Consider the following 27274-nt stretch of genomic DNA (forward strand, 5'->3'; position numbering starts at 1 on the left):
GAGGTCCCATCCTGGCGGTGGGTTCGAAATAGGAGGGTGAAGTCTCTTTACTCCTTCCATGAAGGCTTTAACCACTGGTACTTTCCACCACGAGACCTTGTTATGGGATGTGGTGTAAGCCGAGAGGGCTGCCAGGTGTACTTTCAGCGAGTTAAAAACCAACCCTGCATCCAGCAGGTGGAGCATGTATGTCACAACGTTGGAAGGAGTGCAATCAACCGGGTTGATTTGTTTATTCTGGCACCAGATAACGAATCTTTTCCACTTATCAAAGTAACAGTGCCTTGTATTTGGTTTCCTGGACTCCTTTAGAATGTCCATACACCTCTGTGGTAATTTGAGATGTCCAAACTCTATGACTTCAGGAGCCATGCTGCTAGGTTCATAGAGTTGGGTTCCTGATGCACTGTTTGACCCTGTTGCTGGGACAGTAGGTTGTACCAGGCTGGGAGTTTGATGGGTTCGCACACCGCCATCCTGCGTAGGTGTGGAAACCATGGTTGTCTCGCCCACATGGGAGCAACTAGGATGAGCGTCATAGATTCCTTGTTCATCTTGTACACCACCTTCCTGATGAGAGGAGTTGGTGGAAAAGCGTACGCAAACATCCCTGACCAGTTCATCCACAGGGCATTCCCTTGGGAGTCCGGCTGGGGGAACCTGGATGCAAATCCTGGGCATTGTTTGTTTTCGCTTGTGGCGAATAGGTCTATAGTGGGGAAACCCCACTGAGAGAAGAGATCTTCTACTACGTCTCTGTGAAGGACCCATTCGTGTTCTTCTGGGAGGGAGTTTCTGCTTAGAGCATCCGCTAGGGAATTGAGCTCCCCTGGAACATGTTGCGATGACAGGAAGATGTTCCGTCTGAGTGCCCATATCCATATTTTCTGGGCAAGCTTGGACAGATTTGGCGAACGAGTCCCCCCTTGCTTGTTCAGATAGAACATGGCTGTCGTGCTGTCCGTCCTGATCTGCACCGACAAGTTCAGTAGATGGGGCTCGAACGCCCTTAGCGCTCGGAATACTGCCAGAAGCTCTAGCAGATTGATGTGGTTCTTGGCTACTGAGTGAGACCAGAGACCCTGAGCTGTGTGGTGGAGATGGTGAGCTCCCCACCCAGTCAGGCATGCATCTGTAGTCACCACGGCTTGTACTTCGGGATCGTAAAAGGGTTTCCCCTTTGCGAGATTCTCTCTTGTCCACCAGTGTAGGCTCTGTACGAGTGTTGGCGAAACGACCACTAGATCGTCCCAATGACCACTTGCCTGAGACCACTGTTTCGCCAACCATTCCTGCATGGGACGCATGCGCAGACGCGCGTGGGGGACCAGGTAAATGCATGACGCCATCATGCCCAGTAACCGCATAGCTTTGCGTACTGTTATCTGTTGACCTGACTGATAATGCGGAATTTGCAGAAGTATATTCCGAATTCTCTCTTCCGAAGGGAAGGTCAATCCTTTCTGAGTATCTAGGATAGCTCCTAGAAACTGTTTTGAGGTGCTTGGCACCAGACTTGACTTTTTCTCGTTGATGGAGAAGCCTAATTCGTGGAGGAGGTCGATAGTCCTCTGAATGTTTGACCTGCAAATTCCTGGGGTTTCCCCCGTTATGAGCCAGTCGTCCAGATAAGGGTACACCGGGATTGCTTCCCTGCGTAGGTGTGCAGCCGCCACCGCCAGTACCTTGGTGAATACCCTTGGTGCTGAAGCTATCCCGAAGGGTAGTACCTTGAATTGGTAGTGGCGACTGTCCACCTTGAAGCGCAAGTACTTTTTGTGCGCTGGGAGCATGGAAATATGAAAATAAGCATCTTTCATATCCAAGGTTGCCATGTAATCCCCCTTTTTTAGGAGGGGGATTACCTCTTGTAGCGTGGTCATACGGAATTTTTGGGGCTTGACATATTTGTTGGCAGGCCGTAAGTCCAATACGGGGCGCATTGTCAAATCTTTCTTTGGCACAAGGAAGTAAGTTGAATAGATACCCTTGTTTACCTGGTGTCCTGGGACGAGTTCTATCGCGTCCTTTTCTAGCAGAATGGCGATCTCCTCGAGAAGGATCCTTTGATGCTCTAGGGAGTGCACTCTTTGTCGTGGAGGATGATTCCGGGGACGCTGCAGTAGTTCTATACAATATCCTGCGGATACTGTTGACAGCACCCATCTGTCTGAGGTGATCCCTTCCCAAGCCTGGGTGAAGGTGGAAATGCGTCCCCCTACTGGGGTTGCGTGGCAAGGGACCCTGAACTGAGCGTCACTGTTTTGGTGGAGGCGTGCCACCGCCCTTGTTGGGGCTGCCTCTGCCTCTTCCACGACCTCTCTTGTTACCCCTGCCGTAACTCTGGGTAGACTGCTGGTTGTTATTCCATTGTGTACCTTGTCCCTGGGCATAGTTGCCTCTTTGTGAATTTTGGCCGCGTGGGCGACGAAAATTATTGTTCCCCCTCTGGTTAGGGGGTTTGTTGGTAAGCTGGCCAAGGGATTTGAGAGTCTCATATTCATCTTTGGCATTTTTAAGTGCGTCTTCGACCGCTTTCCCAAACAATAGGTCGGGTTCCACTGGCTTGTCTATTAAAGAAGCCTGGGTTTCTGTCTTGAATCCCGACTGCCGTAACCACGCATGTCTCTTGATAACAGTACCTTCTGCTATCAATCTCCCTGCGTTGTCAGCGGCGTCGAAAGTTGCTTTTAAAATGCAACCAGACACGGCTCTCCCCTCTGCCGAGATCCGAGCCAGCTGGCCCTTTAACGGTTCTGGAGCAGAGGCAATGAGCGCCGCGACTTCTTCCCATTGATGGCAATTGTAACTAGCCAACAGGGTGGTGGAATTCGCAATCCTTGCTTGGTAGGCGGACGTTGAGGCTACCTTTCTGCCAAACCCGTAAAGTTTTTTGCTCTCCTTGTCGGGAGGAGCTTCTGATGAAGATAAGGGCGTGCCAGCCCTCTTTCTAGTGTTGGTCACCACTAGGGAATCTGGTTTAAGATGTCCCTTTATATACAGAGGGTCAGACTGGGCTGCCCGGAAAATCTTTTCAATTCTGGGGTTGACAGCTCTGGTGAGGTTAGGATTCACCAGGGAAGGATCTATTCTTCGTTGGATGGATTTGAGGATAGGGATGGTCTGAGCGACCGGTCTTCTCTCTCCTACAAACTCCTCCGCGAAGTCCCTTTCCTCCTGTACACCGTGGGTGTCGATGTGGAAGTGTTCCGCTGCTCGAGCGAGAACCTCGTTAAGGAGGGGCTGGTTATCAACTGGAGAGTCAGTAACTGGGGCTTCGCTTTGTACTGGGGAATCTACTCTGTAAATTTCCTGCTCATCTTCTCCCTCCTCCAGGTCCTCATCCTCTGCATAGTAATCTGTCCCGGTTTGTTCTTCCATAATTGCAAACTCCTGGTCCTCTTCAGGGAAAACTTGTCCCTGATAACTGGGGAGTGGAGTAGAATATGGAGTGGAGTAAGGCTGAACCTCGAAGGGTTCAGGTCTTTCGACCCGGGGCTTTTTACTTAGCGGGATAGGATCGGAGGAGCCTGAGGGTGTGGCCCCTTGAGGGTTATATGAAAGAAAGTGTTCTGGGTTCTTATCATAAAAATCAGCCAAGGAAGACATCCTAGACATAACCCTGTCTATGTCTTCACTGGACCATTCCCTGGAACAGGGTATTAATTTAGCAGGTGATTTATTTTCAAGGGTAGACTTGTGTTTGCTTGTCTGCTTAGGCTTTACAGGGGTGGAAGGCTGTGCTTTCCGCTGTTTCCCCCCTTCTCCGTGCGTGGAAAAATGTTTTCCCTGTCCCTTGGGGGCCCCAGCGACTTTCGACGCCTGGCGTCGAGGGTCTGGAAAGGTATCTGTGTGCTTCGGGCGTGGGGCCTCACTGGTGTTAACCGCGGTCTCGGTATCTTGGAGCGCGGCCTGGGGGTGGAAGTCGTCTTCGTCTCCCGACGATCGAACTTCCGTTAGTGTGTGTAGCGAGGCACTCTTGGCAAGAGTGGATGATTGCCTTGCGTCGTGAGGCGATCTCGATCGAGAGCGCCCAGAGGACACCGAGTCGGACCGTTCTTTTTGTGCCTCTTTCCGGGAAGTCGACGTCGTCGAGGTCCGGTTGGTCTTAGTGTGTTTAGTGTGTGTTAGGTGTGTAGCGCTTGCGTCGCCGGGGGTCTTCCCCATAGCCGCCTTGCCGGACGACCTTCCGAGGTCGGGGACCTGCGCTCGTCGGCTGTCTTTCGACGCCGTAATGCCCTCGCCGTCCGAAAGTACGGCGTCGCTGCCATCGCTGAAGGCGCCCTCCGCTGCCATGGCCTCCTGCCTGGCGTGGTGGGCCCAACGCTTTGTCGAACGGTCCTTAAGTGTCTTAGGTTTAACCTACTACACGCTCTGCAGTTCGCTTCGGGGTGATCCCTCGGCAAGCAGAGATTGCACGTGGCGTGCCTGTCGACCCAAGGGTATTTGCGATTGCACTTGGGGCAGAATTGAAAAGGGGTACCCTCCATACGCACCTTAAGGCAGCGGGCTGCTAAGTGTAGGAATATATATAAATGTAACTATATATCAAGAGTGAAGAGTATGTACCACCCCCCACTCTCCCTACTTGTAAGGGCCGAGGCCAGCGGCCTACTAGGCCCGGGCCGAGGCCAGCGGCCTACCGAGGCCCAGATCCGTCGTGCAGCCGTCGACGGTCGATGACTTCTCCAGCCGTCGTCGAGGTTGAGGGTCGACGTTGGGGTGGGGAAGGGAATGAATAAGAATTAAAATTATAATAACAGCAAAAGTATGGCTAAGGCCAGGGAACTCCGCAAGATGCTTCCGACCAGTATGGCGGAAAAAAACAATCTGAGGATCCTACACGCGTGAGGGATCTTGGGTACAGTGGACGTCACACTAGGGATAGTATTACTGGCACGCCTGTGTCGACGCCCATTTTCGACTTTCGAAAAACAAACTGTAATACTCCGCAGCTTCCACTAGATGTCGGCCTATGCACAGCATGTGATCTAAGCAGATTCCACAAGCCTCAGAAATATATGTTATGTTTGTTGGTGTGATCTGTGACTTAGAACAGTCCTCACAGTCCCTAATGCTGCACAATCACACTGGTTAGGAAAGATTTCCTTTCGGGTGCTTCCCACCCATAGACTTCTAAAAGACACACCTAAAGTTATTATCGGTTTCCTGGCTGGACTTCTTTTTGGAGGCAAGTAAAGCCTCCAGCTTTAATTCCATTGCTTTTTGCTCACACTTATAAGGAAACTGATCAGTTCCTAAGACTGTCAGTACTGGGAGGCTAAGTTTCACTTACAGGATTTCTTGTATTTTTAAAGCTGCAGACCACTTTAAAAAGTGAAGTGTGGTTGGATACTTTGTATCCTTTTAACTGTTTCTTTTGTAACATCTAGTCCCCCTCGCCCACCCGAGAGCGTTCACCTACAGCGTTCTGGAGGCCATTCCAATGGGAAATTGCCCTATAAAATTGACAAATTACATTATAATGTATCCAGGATGGGCTGGTGACGGTGGAAATTTTTCAACCGTGTTTTTAACCTTTTAGTCATGCACGTTTGCATTTTACCACATAATTGCACCAAGAATACCATGTGCTCTAAAGTGGCCATGCCACAAGATTTTCTCACCTTACATTTGGTTATTTTGTACTTGTTCCTGACTGGGCAACAATTGCCATACATGGAAAACCCTTTCTCAGGCAAGGTTGGGGTCTCTGTGTGTGGCCCGATGTGGGGTTCTGTCTGTCTGAACCCAGTCCACATCCGAGCCAGTGTGCGTTTGTTGCTGGGAAGATCCTTGCCATTGGTGGACCACTAAGAAGTGCAGGATGCTGATGACCCAAGGGCGACCAATGCTGCTTACCAGTTTTGCTTCCAACCAACTTCATGTGAAGCCTGTCACCTCTGTCCTGATCTCAAGAAAGCCCTTGTTGGTGCTTCAACCCCTGGGCTGGTGGTGACAACCTGTCCCGATCCCTGCCCGTTGACCCTTTGTAAGTGTCCCTGGACCACCCTGTGGACTGACTAGCTCTTTCCTGGGGTACCTTGCTGCAGACGCCGCCATTCTGAGTTCAGCCTTGGAACTCTGCAGATCTTCTTGTGGAACATGACACCGTCCTTGCAGTTTCAGCCTTCCCAATTCAAGAGAAATGGTGCAGGGCCTGCTCCTTAGTTCTTGCCATGAGGAGCGCCTATCGCCGCCTGACTGCGATCTTGTCCAGCTGTCCATTTTCCAGAACAGTCTCACAAGGATCCGGAACCGCCGGCAAGCTGGACCTGTTCCTGACAAAGTGACCCCTGTGCCAGTGGCCCCGAGACCCCCCCCTTGTCTGGGCAAAGGCTAGAAAGTAAGTGGGCCCACCGGATTCAGGAACCTACAAAGTAAGTGTGGAAGAAATCAGAGTAAGGGGGTGCATTTTCACTCCCCATCCCACTATAGGGTTGCATGGCCATTAAGTGCTAACCTTATCTCTCCCTTGCTGGCCAAGATCGGTGGTGGTCAGCTCAAGGAACACCCCCCACCCTCCCCGCCCCCCGGGCTTCCCCTAGCATGGTGGGATTGGGAGAGAAACCTGTAAGAACTTTAGTACATTTAGCTTGCAACCCTTGGCTTTGACAACTCATGTTCGCCAATCACACAGTAAACCGTCCTGTAGTGTGGAACTGGTGACATTTCGGCACTACATCCCAATTCTTAGCAGGTATTTACTTATTAAGAACTAGGGACCTAAATTTAGGTTTTCTTGTGGGTGTTCCGTTTTCTACCAATTTTTGTATCCGTCTCCAACTTGTTCTAAATGGTCATTTGCTCCATTTCTCACTTGCTTTACCATACACAGTTACACACATTATTTCTCTTAACATTGGTTAACAATTGCATAACTGTTTTGAAGTGGGAAGTCATGACTAGCTTAACTCGGCACACTGCAGTTGATGTCCCCCATAATGCTATGTCCCCCATAATGCCATTTTGTATGTCATTGTGATCCCCTTCCCTTATAATATGTATGTGCTTACAGGCTTTGTAACGGGAAAACGCTGAGTTAAGCTGGTCAAGGGTTTTGTTATACCATTGTTTTTTTTTTTTTAATGAGCCACTAACTATGGCCTTCAGCCGTGTCCACTGTACATGTTCCCCCAATAGGTTTCTTTTGGACTCACTAGTTGGCCATGGCCACTATAGATGTCTTTCAGGCCCACTAGCAAGTGCCTTGGGCCCCGGCAAATGGGCATGGCCGTCTTCGGTCGTGTCACTGGACATGTTCCCCCCCCAATATGTTTCTTTTGGACCCACTAGGTGGCCACAGCCTTCAGCCATGGCCACTATACATGTCATTCAGGCCCACTAGCCAGGGCCTTTGGCCGTGCCCACTATATACTTTAAAACACTACCGGGCCACTAGCCAGGGCCCTTCCCAATTACAGGAATCTTCCACCAAGACAACTTGCTGTGTGAGGTAGTGTACGCTGAAAGTGCTGCTAGATGGACTTTAAGTGAATTGAACACTAGACTGAAGTCTAACAAGTATAGCAGGTAGTGCAATATATCAGAAGGGGAACAGTCAATGGGATTGATATTATTCCTTCTGCACCAAAAGACACATTTCTTCCATTTATTGAAGTAACAGTGTGTTGTGTGCAGCTTTAGTACTTCCTTTAAGATGTCCATGCATCGTTTAGGTAAGTTAAGTTATCCAAACTCTTTGACTTCAGGAGCCAAGCTGCCAAGTTGAATGTTTGTGGATGTGGATGGAGGGTTGTTCATTGATGTTGAGACAACATGTTATGAGGGCTTGGCAGTTTGACAGGTGGGCAAACTGACATTTTGAGTAGGTGTGAGCACCAGGTCTGTCGTGCCCACATTGGAGCTATTAGGGTCATCGTGAGATGTTCCTCATGCATCATGTGGACTATCTAGTTCAATAGTGGTGTTGGGGGGGTAGGGGGAAGCATATGCAAATGTCCCTGACCAACAGTGTGTTCCCATTCAACTTTATTTGGGGAAATCTGGATGCGTAATCGTGGCATTTCACCTTTTGTTGTATTGCAAAGATATCTATGTTTGGATTATGTGAGAAACCTGAGGGTCTTCCCACTCCTAAACCCTTTCGATCCTCTGCGCAGGGGACCAGAGAAAGCCCATCGCTCTTGGATCTTGACCCTGGGGCAGAGAAGGGAGGGAGGCGGAGAAGCGAGGGAGGATCACCTTGGTGGAGTGCCCTTGGGAACTGGGAGTGGGGATCCCTTGGACGAGACACAGTATCCCCCTTTCCCTACTGATGACCAACCCAACCCTTCCCCGACCTTTATAGGTTATTGTAAGTCAGATCCCCGTGTTCCCCACTTGTAAACCCTGACAGTACTGGGATGAAGAAGAGGCAACTAAGAGCAATGAAGACTACACTCTTTTACCTCTCTGGTACTGGGAGGAGGAGGATGCCTGTTAAGAGCAGTGAAGGTCAAGCATGTCCCTTTAGTTCTGGTCAGGCAGGGCTGATTGGACATCCACACCTGCAGCCTGTCAAGGGGTTGCAGGTGTATAAAAGGAGACCAGCCCACCAGCAAAATTAGTGACAGGAGGAGCAGCAGGAAGGCCGGTGCAAGCAGCAGGGAAATCTATTTGGAAAGTGTCTGCAGAGAGAGAGAGGTGGTCTATGTAAGCATGGCAATGGAGCTGGTGCTCTGTGGAGTAACAGGACATTGTGAAGGGAGCCGTGTGGAGAGGCTGCCCCTTTTCCTTGAGGTCAAGGTGCTGAGGGACAGGAGTTGGACCCCTGACATCACAAGCAAAAGGCTGTACGATCCGTGCTTCTGGGAAAGCTGTAAACGTGACCAGTGAGTTTCTAATAAGTACAAAAAACCTGGCGCGCAAGCGTTTGAATTCTTGTATTCTAAAGCAATACTTTATATCGGAGTAGACGCATGTTAAAGGAAACACGTTTTCTAAAGTCTCTGAGTGCTGGGTTTTACATTTAAAGCAAGCTGGAGCATAATTAACCAGCAGATCAAATTGAAAGTGTGTTATGAATACAAACCACCTTCATTGAATAGCGAACTGAATGAAAACTCTACAAATAAGCAGAACTATTATATCTTGAGTTAAAAAATTAATGAAACTCTAAAGTGGAAAGCGACCGTATACTGAATCCTAAAATTAATGAAACTTTTAAATCATTGAACTTTAATATTGAAACAAAATGAAACTTTAAATCCAAATAAAACCATTGTATGGTGCATTCTAAAGTGAATGGAACTTTAACGTGGACCCACAGAAAGGCATATTGAATACTACATTTTGTGAAAACTGCATATAATAGATATATTTTGAAAGCAGAATTTAATTGAAAACCTGAATCTTAATCTAACATAGTCAAGATATTTACATGAAAACCAACAACAAAAAGAGGGCGCAAGTGTGACAAGGATATTTTTGTGATACTGAAACTGAGTCTTGGGGAAGGGAACTCTGAGATTTGAAGTATTTACTGACTTGAGGACAGAGCCTCAAGGTGCTTTTGTGTTTGGAACTGTGTTACTTGAAACTTGAGGAAGGGAACTCAGAGTATGGGTTAAACTTGGGGAAGGGAGCTGAAAGGAAGCTGCAAGCTGGAAGAAGCTCTGAACTTTATGTTGGACACTGTTTCTTTTGCTCTCTGACATCCCTACACATTGTATAGATTAGTTGTGAAGGCAAGTACAGGTTGTTGACATAGATTCTTAAGTTGAACTCTTAGGCCCTCATTACAACCCCGGCGCTAAACCATGGTGCTATTAGCACCAGGGTTGGTGCCGGTGTTGTAACGAGTCCGCCATGGTGGAATGGGGAAATACCGCCCCATTCCAAGCTTGGCGGGCGGTATTTCCCCATTTCACCATAGCCCTTCCCCATTCCCATTTTCGCCCCATAGGGCTCAATGGCACTGGGGAAGGCGCTAAGTACGGTACTGCAAATTGCAGTACCGTAATTAGCACCGAGGTCCCTTTGCGGCACCCTACTTTAACGGCTGGTAAAACCAGCCCTTAAGGTCGGGTCCCGCAAAGGGACCTCGTAATCAGGTGTTAAGGGTTTAACGGCGCCAACACCTTTTACGGCGCCGTTAAACCCTTAACGCCAGGGTTGTAATGACCCCCTTAGACTCAGACTTTCCTTGGTTTCATTTAGGTAAGGAAATCCCACCGTAGCATAGGGCAAGTTAGGCCTTTTTCCATCCTGACATTTAAGTTAATAAAATGGTTTGTTTTGAATTCTGAATCTGTTCTGTGTCTTGCTTCATGATGCCTTCACAATGCCCCCATTGCTTGCAGATGTTGTTCAGAATGTCTGCCGCAAAATTCCCATTTGAGTTCTCATGGGAGCTCAATGCTTCTGCTCAGAACATCAGCCAGACAGTTGTGTTCACCTGGAAGGTGTTCCGACAGGAGGAATATATTCTTCTGGAGAGACCAAGTCTATATTTTCTGTGCCAGTTTGGACAGATTTGGAGAATGTGTCCCGCCCTGCTTGTTTGATGTAAAGCATCAATGTTGTGCTGTCTGTAAGGACTAGAACTTCCTTCTCTGTTAGTTGGTGTTGAAAGGCTTGTAACCCGTTCCACACCTCTACTAACTCAAGGATTTTGATATGCTGTTTTGACAGAGACTGTGTCCACATGTTGTGCGCGGTTTGGCAGAGATGATGGGCTCCCCACCCTGAAAGTGATATCTGTTGTTAGAGTGGCTTCTACTGCCAGGGTGAGAAAGGGTGTTCCCTTTAGCAGGTTTCCCCTTGTCCACCACCTCAGTGCTTCCACTACAGCCTGCAAAACTACCACTAGACCGTCCCAGTGACCGTCTGCGCGAGACCATTGTTTTGCCAGCCACTCTTGTATCGGGCAAATGCGCAATCTTGCGTGTGGCATTAGAAAGATGCAGGAAGCCATAATTCCGAGAAGGCGCATAACCGTTCCAACAGTTATCTGATGACCAGATAAGTAACAAGGAACTTGACTCTGCAGGTTGTGTACCCTCTTGTTTGGGGGGAAGACTAGAGCATATTTTGTTTGCGCCTAAGAATTGCTAAATTTGGCTGGGCACAGACTTGACTTTCTTTCGTTGATTGAAAAACACAACCGAAACAGAAGGTTGATTCTGTCTTTAGTGTTCTGGTGACAACTTTGTGAGGTTTCTCCTGTTATGAGCCAGTCGTTCAGATAAAGGTACACTGGAATGGATTGCCTGCATTAGTGGGCTGCTAATACCACTAGTACCTTTGTGAATACCCAAGGGGCTGATGCAATGCCGACGGTAACACCTTAAACTGGTAGTGAGTGGACCCTACCTTGAACCTGAGGTACTTCTAGTGAGCTTTTGAGACTTCACATACGTGTTTGCAGGTCTTAGGTCTAACAAAGGGTACATTATCTCGTCTTTCTTTGGAATAAGGAAGCACACAGAATACCCTTGTTTACGTCTAGTGGTTCTATTGTTCCTTTTTCGAGCAATGATTGCACCTTTGGTTCGAGTATTTGCTGATGTTCCTTGGACATCCTGGTTGACCTGGGCGTATGATCGCACATTAAATACAGGAACTATATGCAGTAGCCTTTTGATCTGGTTGACAAGACGCACTTGTCGAAATGCAACCCCCTACTGGGGAGACATGGGAGTGAACCTGAATGTGTGCAGCATTGTTTTTCCCGGGGTGACTGCACTTTTAGTGGATGGGCCTCTGCTCCAAACTCTTCCCCTTCTAAAACGCTCTTTAAAAGTTGGACTGAAAGGTTGGCTGCCCTTGGCCCGAGTACCAATATGAAGATGTACTTTGTTACAATAGGTGACTGTAATGTTCTACAGAACACTTGCCCACGAAAAGTGTGGCGAGAATTGAGGGAGCCCTGTTATATGAATGGTTTATTTGAAATCTGGAAATAACAAGGGGGGTCCTGGGAGACTCTCTGCCAGACATGAGTCCTGGTTACAAGAGCCTTTAGCTCACTATCTTTCACAGAGAAGAAATATCCCAAACATATCAGTCTTTGTCCTGCCCTGGGGCAGTCCAGCACCAAAATGCTAGGTAATTCTCCTCTGAACAAGAGTACCAACAGCAACCCCAGACACGCATTTCGGTCTGGTTGAACCTCATCAGTAGGGTGTAGCTGTGCCTCTCTAAGAATAGTGAGCAAAGGGTCCACGTCTGGATTACCCTAGTAACTTAGGGTGAAACCCAAAGTTACTTGAAATATGCAAATAACAAGGGGGGGTCCTGCGAGACTCTCTGCCAGACATGAGTCCTGGTTACATGAACCTTACCCAGAGTCTTTAGCTCACTATCTTTCACAGAGAAGAAATCTGGCCCAGGGTTTTAAGCGTTTCATGCTTTTTTTTGTTGCAGTTTCCAGTGCATCATCTACTGCTTTCCCAAAAAGCACTTTGCTCTCTGCAGGAATGTTAATGAGTGTAGCATGTGTTTCTGTTTTAAAGCCAGAATTCCTCAACCATGAATGATGCTTTAGAAGTGTTCCATCTGCTATAATTCTCCTTGCATCTAGAGAATGTATAATAATGGAATTAGCCACCTGTTTGCCCTCAAACACAGTCTTTAAAACATGAGAGAGTAAAGGTTTGGGAATGCCATTTGCTCATCCACTAGGTGCCACTGGGCACTACTGTAACTGGCCATGAGTGAGATATTGTTGGCAATTCTAGCTTTAAAAGCTACAGAAGATTATATATCTTTTTACTCTCCTTATCTGGAGGAGCTTCAGAAGTTACTAAGGGAGAACCTGCTCTCGTACGTGTGGTTGTTACTACAAGGGAATCGAGTTTAAGATGACCCCTGAAGTATAATGGGCTTGTTGGAGCTGGTTTAAACCGTTTCTCTATGTGAGGGTATACAGCTTTAGTTAAAGAAGGGGAAGCCAACGATGATGTGATGCGTTTTTTCACTGATTACAGTAATGGTATATACTGACCCATGGACCTTTTCTAATTTAAAATGTTATCCACAAAATGACTGTCGTCCTCCGTTTCATGGGTTTCAATTTTAAAATGTCCAGTTGCTTTAACAAATCATTAAAGAGAAGCTGATAATCAATGGGTGAATTTGCTACTGGTTCGTCAGGAGCATCTGGTGATTGAATATAGTATTGATTAGGGTCATCTAAATCAAGCTGGGGTTGATCTAAAGAGTCCTCCCCCATCATCCTCATCTAAAGTGATCACTGGCTGATCATATGAATAAGACTCTTCTTCCACTCTAGGGTTGGAAGCTCCCTCTCCCCCTGTAATATGTACTTTTGCTTAATGGGATATTTCCCAAAGGGATCTACAAAAGAGGCCACTTTGTCCATAGTGGATTCAAAGTGTTACTTAGTCCAAGTCCCTGTTTGAGGATGTTATTTTAAAGGAAAAACAACCTCCTCTGGGTTAAGGGAGTGGGACTTCCCAGGTAGCGCCTGTGACAACAGGGAGGTGGCTCTGGTGCATTGCGGCCCTCGAGAAATTGTTAGGAAGAACTCTCAGAAATGTGCTAATTCGCTCCACCTTAGAGACCCCCAGCAACTTTGCTGGATTTTGAGGACTTGATTCTTTTAACCCAGAGAGAGTGAGACCTTTTTTCCCCACTCTCTCATGTATTTTAACGTGATTTCTGAACTTTGTGTTTCTTTTGGTTATGCAGCCTGACAAACTCCATAGGCATCATCTTTTACATTGTGTCACACAGCACCTTCAGTGCAGTGGCACAGGGAAGTCTTCTGAATTTCCCAAAGGTTTAAATACCTTCTGTGGAATAAACTACTGTTTCCCAGAGCAGTAAACTGAAATTGACTTTACTTACAGTTGTAACTTTCTAGGCCCAACACACACTATCTTACAATGGGGTGCTGGAGGGGTTACTTAGTATCCCCTTTGTCTAGCATCTCATGTAACATTTTTTATGTTACCTTTTCCTCACTGAATGGCTGGTGGCAGTGCTTTACTTTTAACTACTGTGGTGTGCATTTACTGCGGGCTGCGTTCGCAGCTGCAGTAAAGCACCCATGGGTGCCATTTTTGTCAAAATGGCCCTGGTCTTTTTTCGCCATTTCTTTGTGGAAAAGTCCTTCTCTAGATTTACTCTGCGCGCCAAACCAGGTTTGGTCCCTTTGTTCGCTTTGCCTTTGGCGGGATTCACGAGTGAAGCCCGCCTCTGGCTCCAGGGTGTCTGGCGGGGACAGGAAGCGAGGGAAGTGCCGGAAACTCCCTGTGCTTAGTCTCCTAGGAGACCCAAATGCACTCTGTGGTGATTGGCCGGCTGACTGTCCGGCAAGGACAGCCACCCTGCTGGGTGAGTGGCAGCAAGGCTGGAATGAATGTGAGAAACCTGAATAAAAGGCAAGGCTTTTGGATTGGAAGGCAGAGTCGACCACTGGACGAAGGAACCAAAGAAGAACTTGAAGAGGGCGCCTGCTGCAACTCCTGGACCTCTGGTTTGCCTGGTGAAGCCCTGCTGCTGTGCTGAAACTCCAAATTCGTATCGACAGAGAAGCCCCTGCAAGGATGACTTCTCCCCTTGAGTTGGTGAGACCAATCAACTCCAAAGTAAGCCACCTGGACATCTTCTCGGAGCTGGTTAAATTTCCACAGAGTTGCTGCTGGAAAATGAATAGCCAGGGAGAAGAACACCTGATTGTGTGCGTTGCTTTTAAGTTGGCCAAGAGCTCCAGGAAGATCCTCCGGACTCCCACGAAGCAGGACTGACTGAGCCTCCTCAATAGAGTGCGGGACCCAAAAGCAAGGAAAGTCCATCTCGACAGCCAGGAACCACATTGTTGCTATTTGCGCTAGTCGCAAGGAGCTGTAACATCGAAGTGCCACTTGTTTGAAGATTGCGGTTGCAAGCGGTGACCATCCCATTGCAGTGCAGGTGTCCCCAGAAGTCCTCCCTCTTGTCCCCACGACTGAGGCTCAGGAACAGTGAGATCTGCACAGGAACAGGAGTCATCTGCTGCACTTTTTCTTCATTCCAAAGGTACTGTAAAGCCTGAGAGAACTTACCTCTTATTGGAGAGTTGCTTGCATCTTCTACTTCTCACAAGTCTACACAGCTTGTGGCCCTACATTGATTCTTCTTTTCTTCAAAGACTTCTAAAACATTGTGCAAAGACATTTTCTACTTACCTACCAGAAGTACTTCAGCTCATATAGACTTTTGCCCATTGACTTTTGCTTAACAAGTTACACTGAATGGCTCTGCTTAGAGGATCCAAAAGTATTTGCCTGCTGAAGAATATTTGTGCTCTTGTTTGTTCTAATAACCTTTTCCTTTGACCATTTCCTAAGAATGTTCTAAACGCTACAGTAAGATATTAATGTCCCCAGCACCCTAGCTAGCGAAGTCACCAGAGGGTGTAGGTTGTGACTGTGGGCCATCCCAGAAGGGTCTTTACTGATTTAGAAACTAGGAGTGTGTAGTTTTGAAGTGTATTTGTGTGTTGCTTTTATATTGCTCCCTTCTGAAGAAGGCTTATTCTAACTAACTGATCAATACATTAATAATTATTTATTCAAGCAACCTTGTGTGTAAGTGTTTATTTAAAACTTGTCACTGTGAATCTCTGTGCAACTCCCCTACAGCTCACATTGACCCCTCTTGAGATACGCCTGGCTGCTCAACACACTACCAACCTGTGTAGTACAGACTTATACTAAAGGTTGGGTTCCTATTGCCAGGTCAGGGTTGTTGTAGTGCACCCAAAGGGTACTGCATACAATCGCACCTAACAGAAATAGCCTCCGATTTAGGGGCTTCTGCGTTTGTCTGTTTAGACATATGGGCCTGTTTCGGCATACATTTCAGCAAACGTTTCGGCAAACGAATCAATGAAGACAAAAGCGTTTAAGATTTATGCACAGTAATAACTGCGCTCGGCAGTTGTATGGATTATGGAGCATGCGTTGAGGATTTATCTGTGGACACAGACGCCTGTGTAACTGTCGATGCATCTGTATTAACAATAGCGCCGAGTACCGCAGATCCACTTGGCGTCTTCGCCTTACTGTGACCGGGGCCACTTGTGTGTTTACTTTGTTTATGTGACTGTGTCCCGCATGTTAACGTTTGTGTGTGCTTCTGTCGCCACGGGTGGTGTCCATAGCAGACCAGGAGGCATGCCCTTCAAAGGTGGGGACGAGCACACAGGAGTGATCCGGCTCCTGCACTGTGTCCTCGGCGTCATTAGTGGCGCCAATGCAGTCTTCTTCTAAATTGGACTGCTCTGAGCCGGCAGGGTAGTCCGATAACGCCCCTGCCTGCATGGCATATCACGCCCACCGTTTCAACCTTCGATTCTTTAGGGTCTTTGGTCTAAAATGTTTGCACGACTTACACTATTGTCTCCTGATAGGTGGAAGACCATGATTAAACATGTCGTGGGTATCCTTCCACAGAAATTTGTGGTTACACGATGGGCATAAATTAATAGGCGTTTTTTTCACAACGATAAGAGAACACATGGAGTAGAATAGGGGAAACTAAAGAGAGACATTCTCTATGCGTGACCAATAAAGTCCTCCCACTCTGCCTACTGTATAGGCTGAAGCCTGGTGTAGGCCAAAGCCCAAATAGAGCCATCAAGAAGGGTCGTCGCAACTTGACTCGTCTGTTGATTACCACTGTTTGTATGATGAGTCAGTAGAGCGTGTCAAATACTGGTATCGTTGATTAAGAATATAATATAAACAAGTCAAAGTAGGTCAACTATACTATGAACTCAGTGAAATTAGACCAACTCTGATGGCGGCAAAAAACAGTCTGAATACCTCAACGCATGAAGGATGTACATGCCACACTAGGGATAGAATTACAGATGCGCACTGTCGACGTCCCTTTTCGAAGTTTGAAAACAAGTCATGCAATAATCTGCACCAGCAACTAGATGTCGACCTATTCAAAGCATGTACTTCTAAGCAGATTCACAAGCCTGAGAAAAATATTATATATCTCACCTGTCTAACATGAATTAATAGAGTGCTCTGTGTGTGTGCAGTTGTAGCCCTAGCCCACTCCCACCCTCCTAGCCTAAGCCTTACTTGCACTGCTACTCTACCGTGATTGGGTATAGCCAGACCTCAGTGTCTTTCCTGTTCACCAAAACAGGATGGTTTATCAGAAGCTAGCCGCAGGGTTGAATCTGAATTTTTTTTTAACATTTGGTAATCCGACGGATAACCACAACCAACCCTGCTGCTCCAAGGACTCAAAGCTCATCTACAATCTTTCACTGGGATCTCCTGCTGAGGGTCACAGTACTCACGCCAATGCTGAGCTAGCCCATCCAGAACCAAACCATGACATAGTTGGTGGCGTCACTACTCACTTCTGTAACCTCCAGTTCTGGAGAATGGTGAGTGAAACTCTGACTGGACTTCCTCTGGAGTGTGGGTCCTCAATTCGTCTCAAAGACTCATTTGGGACTGAGCCTATTTCAGTGAACAGTGTGCAGATCTCCGTCTTACCTACATAGTTTAACATTGGGCTCAGACCTAATCTTGGGGACTTAATGTAATTGTGTTTTTGGGCCTGTGCGCATCACTAAAAGGCCAGTTGGAGTATCTGGATTTGTATAAGTATGTGATGGTCCTCTGAGACTACTTTATCTTTTTCATCATTCTCTGAAAAGTAATTAGAGCTTTACTTACCAGGATTGTTTACAATTTTTTTCCTATGCACAACTTTACAATGAAGAATACATAATTACAGTTCTATTGTGTGGGCCTTCCCTTGTGTAATAATAGAAATTAGCACCGGGGCGCGGGGAGCAGCCACTCAGGTTCCTTGGATCACGGGCTGGAACTGCCAATGTCCACCCGAGTTCCATGGAATCTGGAGGCTGCTTCCCCCGCCCTGCAGCGCCATCTTCCCCCCCACCCTCTGTTACCTTTTTGGTTTTTTTTACGGTTCCCCCCACCCCACTTACCTCATTTCATCAGTGATGGCCCCTCTGCTGTCACACTTCTGCTGCTGCTGCTCCGTGGCCACCATGGAAATGGAAGAGTGGCTCTGTATGGAGCCAAGCCTTCCATATCCATGGCAGCCATCTTTAGACAGTATTTTCATTAATTGAATGGGACGCCGGGCGCGTCCGTTTGTTGAATGAAAATAGTGTTTGGAAACCTGGTGTGCTAATAGCATTAAGACCCACTCCTGTCCACCAAATCGGGTCTTAACGCTATAGTATTTACTGCTAATGGGCCTTCTATCACTTAGAGAGTCAGGAACGCAAAGGAACACCATGTAGGCTAAATGGGAAGATATAGCTCAGCCCTATAAATAAGGCCTAAGAAATGTTTTTCTAAAAGTCTCCAATTTCCTTGAACTTAGATTGAATGTGATAGCAAAAAAAAAACAGATCTGAAGCCAGGAAATAGGGCAATTTTCGTTTCCAGGGGACTTCATAGGAGCAGCCTATTACAGACGCACAACCCATCTCTCATCAAATACTGGGCATAGAGTGCCTTACTGTTTACAACTACTATAAGCTATTCTGCATGCAACTACAAGCGAAGGAGCCGGAGCGATAGTGCAAAAAACTGACCCAGCTCCATTAAATGAGGAATTTAGGAGGCAGTCATATGCAAAGTGTGCTTATCATTTTCTTATGGTACTAAGTGCAGATATTCATGATGCGTATTGTTGTGTTTCTGAAAAAGCAACTAGTCTTTTTCAGCCCAGGTTTTGAGTGAGCTGCCCTTTTCTAGAAAACATGTCCCACACTCTGAAAATAATAAGTCTCAGGATAACCACTGCATCCCTTGCTGATCAGAGTTTCCCCTGACGTCCAATTTGTGGAATAGGCAGGAATTAAGAACAGGAGAGGAAAGGATTCATGCGACGTATAATGTAAACGCTGGGCATGTGTGCAAACTGAATCCTACATCCAGTATGACAGAGTAGTTGGATGAGAATCTTTTCCAAGATAACATGAGATGAAGATGAACATGGAGAACAAATCACTAACACAAACATTGGAAAAGAAACACTTACCCCTTTGTAAATATCGACTTCTAGTGCTCCAGTTTTGTTGGCAAACAAATCTGCATATGGACTACTGGCATTATAACAAACTTCGTACTAGAAAGAGGGAAAGACAAGAGCATTAGTGAAAAGGACACATCATCCTTAACCCTATACAAATCTGCAGATCAATGTAAATCAAATAATGATATTCGCAGAATGAGAAATCCACAATACTGACAATGATATTTCAGGTCTCAAAATTAAGCAGCCAGGGCTAACTGGGTCATATAGTTTGGTGATGAGTGCTTGCTGAAGTTTCAATCTAACAGGCCAAAAACAAAAATGCTGTATCCTTCAATTTGTTTCCATTATCACTCGAGCGGTAACAAAGAAATGTTCTTGTGAACGCGAAAGGGCAGAAACATGGGTATCCCGAGTATAAAACAAAACTCAAAGAACTATAAAATAAGTGACTTGGTAGGAAAAAAGAATGACATGATTGAACGTTTATACAACAGGCCTCAAGTGTGCCGGTCTAGGAAAATGGCAGTAATTCCGTCTCTGGCATTGTATCCGGCACACCAAGTTAGCCAGTGCGGGCCACGGATCTCCCAGGAGGCCTGAGCGGCCGGGAGTTGAAGCCCCTACCGGCAAATAAATGACTGAATCACCGGCACCATCATTAACAGTGCCAGTGATTTAGGCAATCCCATCCCATTAGGACTCCATGGGAATGGCAATTTACCGGCTTCTCCGCCGCCAATAATATCCCAGTAATACCAGAATATCGGGCGGTGGAGACGGTTAGGCAGGTTTGCCGGTATCCCACCGGAATTACCGGCAAACCTATACTGAGGGCCAAAGTCCTGTTCCAATCTGGTGAGGGGTTATTATGGGAAAAAGTCCCACCCATGAAATGGCTGAGTAATGTAGGATCATATTGAGAAACAAATAAACTAGAAGACATGGACTCCCCATGGCAGCTAAAGGGGGACCACTGATAAATACTGGCTATATAAAACCCAAATAAAATACAAATAAGTCAAAAGAGTATATACAGGACAACCTGATAGCTATTCGGGGTGAGGCATCGTGCTTACTTTCACACCCCACCCATTTGGAACTTTACACATCCTCGTCTGCGTATGTCTCTGGTTATTTTGGTATTCTTACTACGCTGCCCAGAGTACAGTAGCAGCCATTCCTTTTACATAAGAGATGTTGGTTGCTTTGGTAATATGCTTCAGTTTCCTTTCTAAAACAAGGTTGTCTTAGACGCACTGGTACACCTCCTCTGTTTCTCAGAATACAGCATCAATAATACCTTTCTCATACAAGGACTGGGGCACGCTTTGGTGCTCACTTAAGCAGAATGCAGCATCAACAGTTCCATTCTCACATGTTTTTCTTTACTCTTTGGTACTCGTCTTTAGTTTCCCAAATGGCAGCAACAATATGTCCTTTTTCACACTTTTGTTTGGGGCTTTCTTACTCGCACTCCATTTACCAGAATGCATCTTCAAATACACTCAAACATGGTCTGTTAGGCGCTTTGATCATTTTCAATTGTCGAGAGTGCATTGTCAAGAGTTGCTCTTGCACACAAGGCTTGTTTAAAGTTATATCTGTACTACCACTCGCAGAAAGCAATACCACTTGCAAATTTGTCCATGGCTTAAACACAGTTATCAGTTCTAAATGTGAGCAGTAGTTTCTTTCTTCGTTTGTTCACGCAGGCTCTACTGGTTCTCCTCTCGCGGTTAAGCCGTTGCTCCTTAGTGCAGATTTGCTTATATTTGACCAACTCCCTGCGACTTCCTTCTTCCACAACCCATCTTGGCTCCACTTGGTTGAAGGTCTGCAACATTCTCCTTGTATTCCCTATGACAAGACACTGTCTTCCAAAGTAGCTTGGATACCAGTTTTGCTAGGCTCTGAACAGCACTGACATCTCATAACAGTTTGTGGTTCACCTTCCTCATGCTTTGCTCTGCACAAGCCCAACAAAGCAACTAGTGGTTTCCTGTTCATCAGCACTACCCTACAGAGGTCTCATTGCTCACCGTCAATCCTTCAGTTCTTGTACACGTTTATACACAATCTGGTCTGTGGTTCAATTTCTGGCTCTACTACACTGGCTTCCCCAACCACATTCCAAGCCCTGTCCTTTCTCTTTATATACTGCGCTACAGTCTTGCTCACACTATCATAGAAAGGGAAGATAAACATTCCATGAATCAACTAAGGGAACCTCAATACAATATTGCCTTCCATCAAGTTGAGCTGGATACTTTATAACAGTTACTAAGTTAATAAGATAGATGAAACCCAATCAATTACTTTAGGCCCTCATTTCAATAGACCAGGTACTGCTTAATAAACTGAAGCTGGTAGGGGCATTTCCCCATACCTTAAAGATACACTTTCACTGTCCCAACTCGCACAATAAACAAACAACTCCCAAAACCCTCCTCTCCTGCACAGATCTCCCTCCTTACCTCCTCATTCTTAACCATTTTCAACCTCCTCTTCTGTCCTCTAACCTGCTCCAACTCCTGCTCACACTCCTTCTCCACCTCGAATCTGCAACTCTGAACTCCCTTTCACTGCTGTGCTATGTGCATGGTCAGGGTCATGACAGTGCCAGTGCGGGAGAGGGACCCTTTTTAATCTGAGGTAGGAGGCTCACTAAAACAAATGTCACAACTAGCTCTGTACCAGATATATGAAGTTTGAGTTGGGGGTGTGGGGGGAGGTTGTAGAGGGCCGCAGTCCTGTATAATTCCCATGTTGTGAAAATGTCATTCCTGGCGACACTCGGTTTGTCAATGCCTTCCAATGCAGTCACCTGGCCACGGTTCTCTCTTTTTTATATCAGAACTACAACTCCCAGAACCTCTTTGGCAGCAGCTGAGAAGACCAAGACTGGATTTGAACAGCAACACAACACCCAAGCCCAAACATGAGGCCTTCTTCAACCCATCCTAACAGTGACCAGATGCCAGAAAAGCAGAAACCTCACTGCCAAAGAAGAAAAATGAGCCTCCAGACCCACAGCACAACCGAACAGCAGCATGGAAATCACCAGTGACTGCCAGGAAAATTGTGCTGCAAAAGGGAGAGGGGTTTAAAGAGTTCTAAAAAAAAATGTGTAATCCTTTTATTTATTGTTTAAAACAGAACAGTTCCATTTCCGTAACGTAACATTACATTCAGATTGCAAAATTCATAACATTACTAGGAATAATACAGAATTCTGGTAAAATTCATAAAAATATAGAACAACCAACCAATGCAGAGCACTATTTTACAATCATGTAATTAATCTATAACACACAACAAACAAGACAAAACAACAATAAAACGCACAACCACAAAGTAACAGACAATCGAATATCTGACACCGTGCTTTCTAACAGTATAAATCATTAAAAGGTCCCCAAATCCGAGACTAATGACCCTCTCTTCCCTGTCTGAATAACATAACTTTCTCATAGTTCGACAAGGTTTGCACATCCAATAACCACTCCTCCACACTTGGTTTCTTTCTTGATTTCCAGACACGCAATATTTGCTTTGCTAATACTAAAACTATATTGATCCAATCCATTTTACCCCTGGCCCTATCCCCCCCTTCCTCCATTAGATAATAAGATTGTCGAGGAGAAAGTACGTGGAAGCCTCCCCTCCACCACAATATCCAATACAGCAGACCAAAAATCAGATACTCTTGAGCATTCCCACATTATATGCATTAAGCATCCTCCGCTACATCCACAACCCCAACAAGAGTCAGTATCTAAAAGCCCTAATCTAGCCATTTTAGACAGTGTCCAATATAATCTGTAAAGAATCCTTTGCCTGAAATATCGCAGCCGTAAATTCATTTTTGCTCGCACCCCTACACGAAGTAAATAGTTCCATTGCTTCACAGGAATATCAGTACCAAGATCATTCATCCAAGCCTGGCGAAGCTTATCCCACGCCTCCACATCCGTCCCTTCCATCGGCATCAACCTCATGTACGTGGAAACAGCACACAGGGCAGAACGAACAATCTCACACACTGAAGGCTTCTCTTTCATAACCTCGTCCAACATTCTTATCCTTTCCATCAAAAGGGTTTTCAAAGTCTCATAGGGTTCCCTTTCCCTAGCCCCAATCCCAAAATACGCTCTCAATCGGTCAAAGGGAATCATGTGAGCATTTTGCCACACATCACGAATTTTAAGTATGCCCCTACTGTTCCAACTTTTCCAGCATAAGGGCCTACTCCCCAATTGCAACCCTAGATTATGCCACAAAGATGCCTCATAATGCATCCAGATACTGTCCCCAGCATTCTGCATAAAGCACTGTAACGCCTCCCTAGTAGCGCACATAGTAGGTAGTCTTGTCCCCGAATTTGGTATTTTACTCCCCAATTAATCTTGTGGCCTGATAGCTGACTCACCTCCTCAAACATACACTTAAGTTTCTCACATCCCTCCGCTGGATTAGATAAAACAATAGTCATGTCATCGGCGTAACACAAAACATTTACCTCACTATCCCCAAAGCGAAGGCCGTGAAGACTATGTTCCTGTTTAAGGTACATAATGAGAGGTTCCAATGCCAGATTAAACAGGTATGGAGATAATGGGCATCCCTGCCTAGTCCCCATAGACAGCAAGAATGAGGAAGACATGAAACCATTCACCCACACGTTCGCACTAATATCGGAGTTCAATGTTTTAATGGTTTTTATGAATGTGTCACCGAATCCCATTCTCTTAAGAGTTTGATACAGGTAGGACCAGTTGACCCTGTCAAAGGCCTTCTCCGCATCCATAAAAATAAAATACAAATTAATAAGGTGTCCCGGGTTTGCGTCTTTGGTAGACCCATAATGTCAATCGGCATCCTAATGTGATCATAACCATATCTTCCTCTCATAAATCCAACTTGAGAGCTACTGATTAGCTTACCAATACACGTATCCAGTCTATTAGTCAATATCCTAGTAAAAATCTTGAGGTCTGCATTCAGAAGTAACACCGGCCTGTAATTCTCACGTTTCTTGCAATCTTTCCCCAGCTTCGGAAGAACTAGAACACAGGCTTCCCTCATTGTGGGGCAAATCACCCCATTCCTCATAAAACCATTATACAGAGTACACAGGAATGGAATCAACAAACCACTCAGCGTCTGATAAAACTCCACCGGGAGACCGTCTAGACCCGGTGATTTACCAATATTGAGCTGTTTAACCGCTATCAACAATTCCTCCTCCGTAATAGGGCTATCCAGCATCTCTGACTGACCTTCATTCAATGTCGGCATAACAATCTTATCAAAAAAGGACTCCATACTCCCCGAATTCGGAAATTGATCCTCCCGATATAAAGAATTGTAGAATCTCCTAAAACCTTTGCATATCTCACCATTCTTGGTTATATATTATATATTTTTATATATATTCCAATTTCCAGACAAAGGAACCTTCCATGAGGTCCCGTAATCTATTTGCTAGCAGCTTACCATTTTTATCTCCTTGCTCCCAGAACTTTTGCTTCATAAAGAACATACCCTTTTCGTATTGAATATCCATTTTCTGTTTGAGTTGATCCTTAAGTCTTCCTACCACTACCCTGTCCCCATTACTATTTGATAATGCATATTTTTTCTGAGCTGCCCCCAACTCCACTTCCAATTTCTTAAGTTCAGCCAAACCTTTTTTCCTTGCACGGAATGTAATATTCATTAGTTCTCCCCGTACTGCCGCCTTATAGCTGTCCCACACTATAATATCAGGAGCTGAGCCTACATTTATTTCAAAGAAATTCTTTGTGAATCCCTCCAGAGAGTCAATCACCCCTAGCTCTTGTAACACATAGGTATTTAGTCGCCACTTAGAAAACCCCGAACTTTCCTGTGCCATACTCATCTGCATCGTCATCAGGGAGTGGTCCGAAATACCTCTTTCTTTAATTAAAACTTCCTGAACCTTGCCAGCCAACCTATCAGAAATAAGGAAGTAATCAATCTTCGAGTGGGAGTTATGAACCGGCGAATAAAGGGTTTTTTAACGCTGCTCACCTAGGTCCTCGGTAAAAGACAGGCACTGATTGGTTCAAGAGGCCAGACGAGTGCTGCGGCCAATCGGAAGGGGAAGCAGAACCACCACCTCTGCAGTATAAAAAGGGACAGCAGGAAAAAAAGAGGACGGGTAGTACGGGTTAGATGACATCAGGAGCGGAAGGTCGACCTAGAGACCAGACGAAGGAGCGGAGTGTTGAAGAGTTGGTGACAGAGCTTAGTAAAGGGGAGGTCTTTGTGAGAGTGGGCCCAGTTGTTTGGAGTATAGTGTAATGCACAAAGGAATTAAGGGGTGCAGAGAAGTTGAGAGAGTGTGTCAGAGATAGGAGTGGGGGAATGTAGTAGTTAGAGAGGAAGTGAGTTTTAAGAGAGATTGAGGCTAGTGGAAAGAGGTGTGGAAGTAGGGTACAAGGAGAGGGCTGTAAGAAAATTGGGGGGGGGGGGTGAAGGGTGTAGTGGGAGTAAGAGCAGGGCGCCATATCCCAGAGTTTGTGGAGAAGAGACCAGTAGTACTGGAGAGGGAGTGGTAATAGTAGGATGGATGGACGAGTAACATCAAAGCGTGGAGGCGAGGACTAGAAGTGCAGAAGTAGAGTAGTGCAGAGAGAGGAGAGTAGTACCAGTGAGAGTAATAGTAGCAGTCGTGCAGGGAGAGTAGTAGTAGTGTGGAGAGTTGCACAAAAGAAGGTAGCGATATCGAGGGCAGAGGTAGGTGGAAGGAGAGAGAGGAACATCAGGAACATGCAGGAGCAAAGGGAGTTGAATGGACGGAGGAGAGATGGGGGAGGAAGGGAGTAGAATAGGCATAGGGGGCTTGACGATCGAAAGGCTCATGCATACCCTACCCCTTCAGTACTAACCATTGATCGTGTAGGGCCAGTTAGGAAGTCCCTGGGGGAGAAAGACAGCCTACATACAGCGACACCACCATTAGGAGAAGGCAGTAGATAGACAGTAGGGGTTTCTGGTCAGTAGCACCAAGCAGGGGTTATGGGCGTTTGGGGTAGGGAGGTTGCCCTACAGGAGGTGAGACAAAGCAACGCCCTAGAGCCAATTTCCAGACCCCTTTTCCAGCCCTTACCTTTATTAAGCCATCTGCCTGTCTGACATAGACTGACTAATCTACACCCTCTAACCAGTTGATATGCTTTTGTTGTGACTTTCAATAAAAACCCTCAAACCTTCTAGCGACTCCTGAATGTAATTAAGGCCATCTGTGACAGCTAGGCATGGTCTTATGTGGGGTGGGAAGGCATCATTGAGTAAGTCACAGACAACAGATTCAACTTTTTAAGTCGATGTTTTATTTTTCTTGAATGTCAAGATGGAGTAAGGCCTAACTTGCTCTATGCTAAGGTGGGATTTCCCAACCTAAAAATAAACTGAGGATTATGTGAGGAACCTGAAGGGGCATCCTCCCATCTACTCCCCCTAGATCTTCCTCTCGGGTGTCCAGGGAAAGGCCATTGCTTTTGGATCCTGACCCTGGGGGTGGATTTGCGAGGGAGGATCACCTGGGTGGGGGGACCTCGGGGAGTGGGCAGAGGAAGTCTTCAGGTGAGACATGGTATCCCCTTTCCCGTATGAGAATGAGTTCTACTTGCCCCCTACCTTCGTAGGGTGTTGACAATCTTCATCCCTCTCTCTCACACACGCACACGCCTTTAAGACTGGGACGAGGAAGAGGCAACTCGGAGTGATGCACACTTCTACTCAATTTCACCACTGTTGTACTGAGACGAGAAAGATGATTATGGAGGGTCAGGCATGTCCAGTTAATTGGTACAAGTGGGGTCAGGCGAAGGAGTCGCACCTGTAACCCACTGAAAGGCCCCAGGTGCTTAAACAGTCTTGCCACCCTTTCACTTCGTCCCCCACCATTCTTGATTGTGGGGTCTCTCAAGCCAGTATTCTTTGGTCCCTGTCCTGAACCCCCTTCATTAGTCAAGAGCTTAGGCATTAAAATCATGTCCTCAGGATCCAGAGAAGCCCAAATCTCCGTAGTCTATTAATCAGGCTTCGTTTAGCTCAAAGTGCTTTCGAAGGTTCTCCCTTTTCTTACTGCTGACTCTAGATAAAAAATTGTGACCGCTTCCATCATGGGGTCAATTGATTATTGTGGAATCTTTCTTGGTCAACTGGAGACTCTGCTTCAACGTCTTCAGATCCAGAAAAATTCAGCAGGTCGTCTTGCCCTGAAATGCCCCTAGAATGGCTCACT

At 46.2% G+C, this 27274-nt stretch overlaps 1 protein-coding gene across 5 annotated transcripts in view; it reads right to left on the reverse strand.

The window, feature by feature from the left end:
- SLC11A2 (solute carrier family 11 member 2) overlaps positions 1-27274 on the reverse strand; it is a 679758-nt gene that overhangs the window by 192470 nt on the left and 460014 nt on the right. For all 5 annotated transcript variants that reach the window (XR_011304995.1, XM_069653368.1, XM_069653369.1 and 2 more), the window contains exon 11: positions 19003-19089. Coding sequence is in view for 4 of the 5 variants with exons in the window: in XM_069653368.1 (XP_069509469.1) it covers positions 19003-19089 (87 nt within the window). In the remaining variant the exon portion in view is untranslated. The remainder of the gene's footprint in view (positions 1-19002; positions 19090-27274) is intronic.

Source organism: Ambystoma mexicanum, chromosome 3q (assembly GCF_040938575.1).
Source record: "Ambystoma mexicanum isolate Mex_15411 chromosome 3q, UKY_AmexF1_1, whole genome shotgun sequence".
Classification (NCBI taxonomy): domain Eukaryota; kingdom Metazoa; phylum Chordata; class Amphibia; order Caudata; family Ambystomatidae; genus Ambystoma; species Ambystoma mexicanum.